At 47.9% G+C, this 10,460-nt stretch overlaps 1 protein-coding gene across 1 annotated transcript; it reads left to right on the top strand.

Annotated features, from left to right (window-relative positions):
• Positions 1–1,274: 1,274 nt before the first annotated feature.
• On the top strand, positions 1,275–10,175 carry LOC135538315 (target of Nesh-SH3-like). The gene is made up of 5 exons (XM_064964230.1): positions 1,275–1,488; positions 1,854–1,922; positions 2,055–2,187; positions 3,046–3,224; positions 10,093–10,175. Exons 1-5 carry the CDS (start codon positions 1,275–1,277, stop codon positions 10,173–10,175), a joined length of 678 nt encoding a protein of 225 aa, XP_064820302.1.
• The last annotated feature ends 285 nt before the right edge of the window (positions 10,176–10,460 follow it).

Genomic DNA, 10,460 nt, shown 5'->3' with positions numbered 1-10,460 from the left:
TCATGTTATAGACAGAGAAATAATTACCTACACATACAGAGCAGCTCATGTTATAGACAGAGAAATAATTACCTACACATACAGAGCAGCTCATGTTATAGACAGAGAAATAATTACCTACACATACAGAGCAGCTCATGTTATAGACAGAGAAATAATTACCTACACATACAGAGCAGCTCATGTTATAGACAGAGAAATAATTACCTACACATACAGAGCAGCTCATGTTATAGACAGAGAAATAATTACCTACACATACAGAGCAGCTCATGTTATAGACAGAGAAATAATTACCTACACATACAGAGCAGCTCATGTTATAGACAGAGAAATAATTACCTACACATACAGAGCAGCTCATGTTATAGACAGAGAAATAATTACCTACACATACAGAGCAGCTCATGTTATAGACAGAGAAATAATTACCTACACATACAGAGCAGCTCATGTTATAGACAGAGAAATAATTACCTACACATACAGAGCAGCTCATGTTATAGACAGAGAAATAATTACCTACACATACAGAGCAGCTCATGTTATAGACAGAGAAATAATTACCTACACATACAGAGCAGCTCATGTTATAGACAGAGAAATAATTACCTACACATACAGAGCAGCTCATGTTATAGACAGAGAAATAATTACCTACACATACAGAGCAACCACGCTGCATGGCAGACCAATCCGAACTCATCTCTCGGAGTGTCCAGCCCATCAATTATCTCAGCTAATCATGACTAGCGGGAAGGTGCCTGGCTTTTTCCATGGCTAAACCAACGAGGATCATAATAAAATAAAACAAATCTTTGTATTTTCAGATATACACATTTGCTTTTAAGGCACATGAACGTTCACATGTTCCAGAACACGTTTTTTAAACATAAATGTTTATGTTCAAATGCCTCCTCTTTGACGTGCGACACACGGCTAGTTTCCTGAAACGAGTGACATATTTGATCATTCTGACCTACTTCTCTCTGTTTTTGCGTTTAACTTCACAAGTTAACGCAGCAGGAACTTTGTATCCTTCCATTCCGTCTCATACCCAACACAGACCTGGCCAAAGATCTCTCACCCAATTAACACTCCTAGCTTCAGTCCCTGTTCACTACCAGTAATTTACATATTTATGATCATTTTTATTTAACCTTTACTTAACTTGCCAAGTCAAATAAGAACAAGTTCTTATTTACAATGACGGCCTACCCCCGGAGGAGGGGAGGGGGGGGGCATGTGTGTGTGTGTGTGTGTGTGTGCGCACCATGCTGAATACTATATGCTCTCCTCTGCCCCCAGTGAGACGTCAGAACATGAAGGTGAGGATCAACGCTACAGGCGACACCATTGTGATGAAGTTTGTACGTCCCAACGCTGACACCAAGCTGGAGGGCTACATCCTGGGCTACGGCAGCAGCATGTTCTCTAAACAGTTCATCCAACTCCCAGAGAACGGACTGCCCTACGAGACCGAGATCGGTGAGGCGTGTGTGTGTGTGTTTAGTATGTAATGTATGATTACATGATTATGCCCCATGAACTGTGGTAGATTGCTCTGGCACACATGTTTAATCTTCATGGTTTGAGTCTATGCATCACTGACAAAGGACACATCTGTGTAGACTCACTTGACTCATCCAACATCCGTACAACACACATACTTAGACACATGCAGATGCTCACACACACACACACACACACACACACACACACACACACACACACACACACACACACACACACACACACACACACACACACACACACACACACACACACACACACACACACACACACACACCTTTCTTCTGCTAGCAGTGCTAAACCCTGAATCTCTCTTCCAGATGCCGAGCCCAAGTACCTGATTGCTGTCCAGCCCGTCCCAGTTAACAATGTGAAGAAACAGTGCACAGGTACTGCACGTGCACCAACTCTGTGTTACCAGTAATCATTTGATAGATTACATTGACTCTTTTCTTATTTATACCCATTGCTTTGAATTTGATGAGGTTGACCTTTGAACTCTGACCCCTGTGACTCCCCAGGCAAGGTGAACCTGGAGAAGCCACTGCACCTGGTGATTGGGTCCGTGACCCCCACCTCGGTGCTGCTGTCCTGGGGGACCTTCCTCAAGATGCCCTACGAGGGGGACATCATGAACGACTGCCTGGAGGACGGGTGAGTTAAAGTACACCAACACACACGTAAGGACGCACAAACATGCACGCTCAGCAGAGTGAGCCAGTGAGGGGTTACGGGTACACAGCTCATGTCCCAACTTGTCTACAAAGGTTCATGTTTTTCCCGTTCCAGTGCTGGTTTGTCTTGCTGCTCTCTGTCCATAGAGACACAGGGCAGTAAGGGTACTCAGATGGGCCAAAAAGCACACAGTGGGTCCCACCACACTAAGGAGATTATTTTCACAGCTTGAGAAATACGTATTTCACTCACCTGACATTTACAGTATGTCATACACAACAGACAGCATTAAAATGTTGGTATAACTGCAACACATTGTTCCGCCAGGAGGCAGTGGGGCGAGGGCACAGGTGTTTAGTAGTGGTGGAGTGATCCTCATCCTACACATCAACCAACTGTACCTCTCTAAACTTCCTCTCTTCTCTCCACTGAGCTTTGGAAAACCCATTGGAAAGCTTGACCTCAACCTGCTCTGCTCACAGCAAACTTTAAAGTTCCTACTAGCTTTCTAAACACTTGAATGTCGCACACGACCACGGCCTGCACAACACATCTCAACCAGGAAACTAGAACTTACAGCTCTGCATTCACAGCTGTCACTGTCACAAAATGTTGAACAGACAGCTGTCACAGCTAAATAACAAGCCATTGTGTTACAAATGAGTCCCTAGAAACTATGTCATCCTGCTGTAGTATCCATGTTACTACACAATGTCTGACATTTCTATTACATTCTATGTTTGTTGTCATAGTCACGAAACAATACACAATGTTATAATACTACTGATGACAATGTGTGATAATGAACAATGTTGTGTTCTATCTGTGTTGACCCAGGCACTACACAGTGCGTTACCGTGAGAGGAACCGGAAGTGGACTCAACAGACCTGCCCCTCCAGCGACATGGTCATCGATAACCTGAAGCCCAACACGGCCTACGAGTTTGGTGTCCGACCCAACAACGAAGAACGCAGTGGAGTGTGGAGCAAGCCAGTTATCCACAACACCAACATGGGTAGGTCACTTAAACACTTCGTCTCTTTACTTCCATGGTGCATCGCTCAAATCATTCCCCCTTCAAACACATCCACAAATGGATGCAGCACTGAGTCTGTCAGTATCTTACACATTTTTTTATACAGTTGAAGTTGGAAGTTTACATACACCTCAGCCAAATACATTTAAACTCAGTTTTTCACAATTCCTGACATTTAATCCTGGTAAAAAATTCCCTGTCTTAGATCAGTTAGGATCACCACTTTATTTTAAGAATGTGAAACGTCAGAATAATAGTAGAGTTAATGATTTATTTCAGCTTTTATTTTTTTCATCACATTCCCAGTGGGTCAGAAGTTTACATGCACTCAATTAGTATTCGGTAGCATTGCCTTTAAATTGTTGAACTTGGGTCAAACATTTCAGGTAGCCTTCCACAAGCTTCCCACAATGAGTTGGGTGAATGTTGGCCCATTCCTCCTGACAGAGCTGGTGTAACTGAGGCAGGTTTGTTGTTCTCCTTGTTCTGCCCACACATTTTCTATGGGATTGAGGTTAGGGCTTTGTGATGGCCACTCCAATACCTTGACTTTGTTGTCCACAACTTTGGAAGTATGCTTGGGGTCATTGTCCATTTGGAAGACCCATTTGCGACCAAGCTTTAACTTCCTAAGTGATGTCTTGAGATGTTGCTTCAATATATCCACATCATTTTCCTGCCTCATGATGTCATCCATTTTGTGAAGTGCACTAGTCCCTCCTGCAGCAAAGTACCCCCACAACATGAAGCTGCCCCCCCCCCCCCCTGTGCTTCACGGTTGGGATGGTGTTCTTTGGATTACAAGCCTCTCCCTTTTCCCTCCAAACATAACGATGGTCATTATGGCCAAACAGTTCTATTTTCATTTCATCAGACCAGAGGACATTTCTCCAAAAAAGTAAGATCTCTATCCCCATGTGCAGTTGCAAACCGTAGTCTGGCTTTTTATGGCGGTTTTGGAGCAGTGGCTTCTTCCTTGCTGAGTGGCCTTTCAGGTTATGTCAATATAGGACTCATTTTACTGTGGATATAGATACTTTCGTACCTGTTTCCTCCAGCATCTTCACAAGGTCCTTTGCTGTTGTTCCGGGATTGATTTGCACTTTTCTCACCAAAGTACGTTCATCTCTAGGAGACAGAACGCGTCTCCATCCTGAGTGGTATGACGGCTGCGTGGTCCCATGGTGTTTATACTTGTGTACTATTGTTTGTACAGATGAACGTGGTACCTTCAGGCGTTTGGAAATTGCTCCCAAGGATGAACCCGACTTGTGGAGGTCTACAATTTTCTTTCTGAGGTCTTGGCTGATTTCTTTTGATTTTCCCATGATGTCAAACAAAGAGGCACTGAGTTTGAAGGTAAGCCTTGAAATACATCTGTTATGTACTTGAGTGAAGACCCAAAAGCGGTTTTAACAGAAAACAGAGTTCTTTAATGAAAAACAGGAATGGCATAAATCCTCTTCCAACGTTGACAATGGAACAAAAAGAACGTAGTATAGTGCAGGATGCACCTGCCAGGCAGACTCCGACAGGATAGGACAAGGTGGAAGCAAACGAGACGACAGCTTGCTTCTGGCATCAAAAACACAAACAAGAATCAGACACTGAAAGTAGCAGGAACAGAGAGAGAAATAGAGACCTAATCAGAGGGGAAGAGAGAACAGGTGTGAAAGAGTGAATGAGCTAGTTAGGGGAGATGTAGAACAGCTGAAGAATGAGAGACAGAGAAGGTAACCTAAAAAGACCAGCAGAGAGAGACAGAGTGAAGAGAAAGGACAGGAACAGACATAACAAGACATGACAGTACCCCCCCACTCACCGAGCGCCTCCTGAAGCTTTCGAGGAAAACCTGGCGGCAACGGAGGAAATCATCGATCAATGACGGTCCAGCACGTCCCGAGAGGAACCCAACTCCTCTCCTCAGGACCGTACCCCTCCAATCCACTAGGTACTGATGACACGGCGGCGCATGTCCAAAATCTTACGAACCCTGTGGATGGGTGCGCCCTCGACAGGATGGGGGGGAGGGACGGCGGGGCGCGAAGAGCAGGGCTTGACACAGGGGACATGGAAGACCGGGTGACGCGACGAAGATAATGGCAGCGGGAGAAGAAGTCGCACTGCGACAGGATTAATGACCTGGGAAATACGGAACGGACCAATGAACCGCGGGGCCAACTTGCGAGAAGCTGTCTTAAGGGGAAGGTTCTGAGTGGAGAGCCATACTCTCTGACCGCAACAATATCTAGGACTCTTGGTCCTCCTTTTAGCGGCCCTCACAGTCTGCGCCCTATTACGGCAAAGTGCCGACCTGACCCCCTTCCAGGTGCGCTCGCAACGCTGGACAAAAGCCTGAGCGGAGGGGATGCAGGACTCGGCGAGCTGAGATGAGAACAGCGGAGGCTGGTACCCGAGGCTACTCTGAAAAGGAGATAGACCGACAGACGAGAAGCGAGTTGTGGGCGTACTCTGCCCAGGGGAGCTGTTCTGACCAAGACGCAGGGTTACGAAAAGAAAGACTGCGTAAAATGGACCAACAGTCTGATTGGCCCGTTCGACGGCCGTTAGACTGGGGATGAAAGCGGACGAGAGACTGACGGAAGCCCCAATCAAGCGGCAAAACTCCCTCAAAATGAGGCGTGAACTGCGGGCCTCTGTCGGAAACGACGTCAGACGGAAGGCCATGAATTCGGAAAACATTCTCGATAATGATCTGAGCCGTCTCCTTAGCAGAAGGGAGCTTAGCGAGAGGAATGAAATGAGCCGCCTTAGAGAATCTATCGACAACCGTAAGAATAACTGTCTTCCCCGCTGATGAAGGCAGTCCGGTGATGAAATCTAAAGCGATGTGAGACCACGGTCGAGAGGGAATGGGAAGCGGTCTGAGACGGCCGGCAGGAGGAGAGTTCCCAGATTTAGTCTGCGCGCAGACCGAACAAGCGCGACAAATCGACGCGCGTCACGTTCCCGAGTGGGCCACCAGAAACGCGCTGGCGAATGGAAGTAGCGACGTACCCGAACGCCGGGGTGGCCGGCTAACTTGGCAGAGTGGGCCCACTGAAGAACGGCCGGACGGTAGGAACGGGAACGAACAGAAGGTTCCTAGGACAAGCTCGCGGCGACGGAGTGTGAGCGAGTGCTTGCTTTACCTGCCTCTCAATTCCCCAGACAGTCAACCCGACAACACGCCCCTCAGGGAGAATCCCTCGGGGTCGGTGGAGACCTCAGAAGAACTGAAGAGACGAGATAAAGCATCAGGCTTGGTGTTTTTGAGCCCGGACGATAAGAAATAACAAACTCGAAACGAGCGAAAAACAGAGCCCAACGAGCCTGACGCGCATTAAGTCGTTTGGCTGAACGGATGTACTCAAGGTTCCTATGGTCAGTCCAAACGACAAAAGGAACGGTCGCCCCTCCAACCACTGTCGCCATTCGCCTAGGGCTAAGCGGATGGCGAGCAGTTCGCGATTACCAACATCATAGTTACGTTCTGGCGGCGATAGCGATGAGAGAAAAACGCGCAAGGATGGACCTTGCCGTCAGAGAGAGAGCGCTGAGAAAGAATGGCTCCCACGCCCACCTCTGACGCGTCAACCTCAACAACAAACTGACTAGAGATGTCAGGTGTAACAAGAATAGGTGCGGATGTAAAACGATTCTTAAGAAGATCAAAAGCTCCCTGGGCGGAAACGGACCACTTAAAGCACGTCTTAACAGAAGTAAGGGCTGTGAGGGGAGCTGCCACCTGACCGAAATTACGGATGAAACGACGATAGAAATTAGCGAAGCCCAGAAAGCGCTGCAGCTCGACGCGTGACTTAGGAACGGGCCAATCAATGACAGCCTGGACCTTAGCGGGATCCATCTTAATGCCCTCAGCGGAAATAACGGAACCGAGAAAGGGACAGAGGCGGCATGAAAAGTGCACTTCTCAGCCTTCACATAAAGACAGTTCTCCAAAGGCGCTGGAGGACGCGTCGCACGTGCTGAACATGAATCGAGAGAGACGGTGAAAAAATCAGGATATCGTCCATGTAAACGAAAACAAAAATGTTCAGCATGTCTCTCAGGACGTCGTTAACTAGTGCCTGAAAGACAGCTGGAGCGTTAACGAGGCCGAAAGGAAGAACCCGGTATTCAAAGTGCCCTAACGGGTGTTAAACGCCGTCTTCCACTCGTCCCCTCCCTGATGCGCACGAGATGGTAGGCGTTACGAAGGTCCAATTTGGTGAAAAACCTGGCTCCCTGCAGGATCTCGAAGGCTGAAGACATAAGAGGAAGCGGATAACGATTCTTAACTGTTATGTCATTCAGCCCTCGATAATCCACGCATGGGCGCAGGGACCCGTCCTTCTTCTGAACAAAAAAAAAACCCCGCTCCGGCGGGAGAGGAGGAGGAGACTATGGTACCGGCGTCGGCGAAACCGACAAATAATCCTCGAGAGCCTTACGTTCGGGAGCCGACAGAGAGTATAATCTACCCGGGGGAGTAGTTCCCGGAAGGAGATCAATACTACAGTCATACGACCGGTGTGGAGGAGAGAAGTGGCCTTGGAACGACTGAACACCGTGCGCAGATCGTGATACTCCTCCGGCACCCCTGTCAAATCGCCAGGCTCCTCCTGTGAAGAAGAGACAGAGGAAACAGGAGGGATAGCAGACATTAAACAGGTCACATGACAAGAAACATTCCAGGATAGGATAGTATTACTAGACCAATTAATAGAAGGGTTATGGCGCACTAGCCAGGGATGACCCAAAACAACAGGTGTAAAAGGTGAACGAAAAATTAAAAAAGAAATGGTTTCGCTATGATTACCAGAGACAGTGAGGGTTAAAGGCAGCGTCTCACGCTGAATCTTGGGGAGAGAACTACCATCTAAAGCGAACAAGGCCGTGGGCTCCCTAACTGTCTGAGAGGAATGTCATGTTCCCGAGCCCAGGTCTCGTCCATAAAACAGCCCTCCGCCCCAGAGTCTATCAAGGCACTGCAGGAAGCAGATGAACCGGGCCAGCGGAGATGGACCGGAAGGAGAGGCCTGAGTAGTTGCACTCACCAGTAGCCCTCCCCTTACTGATGAGCTCTGGCTTTTACTGGACATGAGGTGACAAAATGACCAGCGGAGCCGCAGTAGAGACAGAGGCGATTGGTGATTCTCCGTTCCTTCTCCTTGGCCGAGATGCGGATACCCCCAGCTGCATAGGCTCAGCATCCGAGCCGGCGGAGGAGGGTGGCAGTGATGCGGCAGGTGGCAGTGATGTGGAGAGGGGAGCAACGGAGAACGCGAGCTCCTTTCCACGAGCTCGGCGACGAAGATCAAACCGTCGCTCTATGCGAATAGCGAGGGCTATTAAGGAGTCCAGACTGGAAGGAACCTCCCGGGAGAGGATCTCATCCTTAACCTCGACGAGGAGACCCTCCAGAAAACGAGCGAGCAAAGCCGGCTCGTTCCAGTCACTAGAGGCAGCGAGAGTGCGAAACTCAATAGAATAATCCGTTATGGATCGATTCCCCTGACATAGGGAAGACAGGGCCCTGGAAGCCTCCTCCCCAAAAACAGAACGGTCAAAAACCCGTATCATCTCCTCCTTAAAGTCCTGAAACTGGTTAATACACTCAGCCCTCGCCTCCCAGATTGCCGTGCCCCACTCACGCGCCCGTCCGGTAGGGAGAGAAATGGCGTAGGCGATGCGGGCTGCGCTCCTGGAGTAAGTGTTGGGCTGGAGAGAGAACACCACATCACACTGAGTGAGGAATGAGCGGCACTCAGTGGGCTCCCCAGAGTAACAGGGCGGGTTGTTGATCCTGGGCTCCGGAGACTCGGAAACCCTGGAAGTGGGCGGTGGATCGAGGTGGAGTTGGTGAACCTGTCTTGTGAGGTCGGAGACTTGGACGGCCAGGGTCTCAACGGCATGTCGAGCAGCAGACAATTCCTCCTCGTGTCTGCCTAGCATCGCTCCCTGGATCTCGACGGCGGAGTGAAAGGGTCCGGAGCCGCTGGGTCCATTCTTGGTCTGATTCTTCTGTTATGTACTTGAGTGAAGACCCAAAGCGGTTTTAACAGAAAACAGAGTTCTTTAATGAAAAACAGGAATGGCATAAATCCTCTTCCAACGTTGACAATGGAACAAAAGAACGTAGTATAGTGCAGGATGCACCTGCCAGGCAGACTCCGACAGGATAGGACAAGGTGGAAGCAAACGAGACCGACAGCTTGCTTCTGGCATCAAAAACACAAACAAGAATCAGACACTGAAAGTAGCAGGAACAGAGAGAAATAGAGACCTAATCAGAGGGGAAGAGAGAACAGGTGTGAAAGAGTGAATGAGCTAGTTAGGGAGATGTAGAACAGCTGAAGAATGAGAGACAGAGAAGGTAACCTAAAAGACCAGCAGAGACAGAGTGAAGAGAAAGGACAGGAACAGACATAACAAGACATGACAAATAATATGTCAATTAGACTATCACCAGCTTTCTAAATCCATGACATCGTTTTCTGAATTTTCCAAGCTGTTTAAAGGCACAGTCAACTTAGTGTATGTAAACGTCTGACCCACTGGAATTGTGATACAGTGAATTATAAGTGAAATAATCGGTCTGTAAACAATTTTTGGAAAAATGACTTGTGTCATCGCACAAAGTAGATGTCCTAACTGACTTGCCAAAACTATAGTTTGTTAACAAGAAATGTGTGGAGTGGTTGAAAAGGAGTTTTAATGACTCCAACCTAAGTGTATGTAAACTTCCCACTTCAACTGTATATATTCACTTACGGGTCCAGTACTAGTAACGTGTTATTAGTTCCAGATGTTTATTCTTCTTGTGTTGTGGTTGTGAGCTCAGAGAAGGCCATGCAGAAACCCTTTCAGACCAAGGACCCCTCTGGCCTTGCCCGTGCTACGTCCTGCCGCCTGTACTCCTGCTAGAATGTGCACTGTGTCTGTGAGTGAGTGTTCTGTACAACGTTGGTGGTTTAGCTTTGTGAAGTCTGTAGCAGTGCTCTAGTCTGTAGTGTGCTCTAGTCCTGTGGTGTGCTCTAGTCTGTAGTGTACTCTAGTCTGTAGTGTACTCTAGTCTGTAGTGTACTCTAGTCTGCCTAGTGTATCTCTAGTCTGTAGTGTACTCTAGTCTGTAGTGTACTCCTAGTCTGTAGTGTACTCTAGTCTGTAGTGTGCTCTAGTCTGTAGTGTACTCTAGTCTGTAGTGTACTC

The sequence above is a fragment of the Oncorhynchus masou genome, unplaced genomic scaffold, assembly GCF_036934945.1.
Source record: "Oncorhynchus masou masou isolate Uvic2021 unplaced genomic scaffold, UVic_Omas_1.1 unplaced_scaffold_9397, whole genome shotgun sequence".
Lineage (NCBI taxonomy): Eukaryota > Metazoa > Chordata > Actinopteri > Salmoniformes > Salmonidae > Oncorhynchus > Oncorhynchus masou.
Note: the sequence above shows the minus strand (reverse complement) of the source record. Positions and strands in the feature narration are given on the sequence as shown.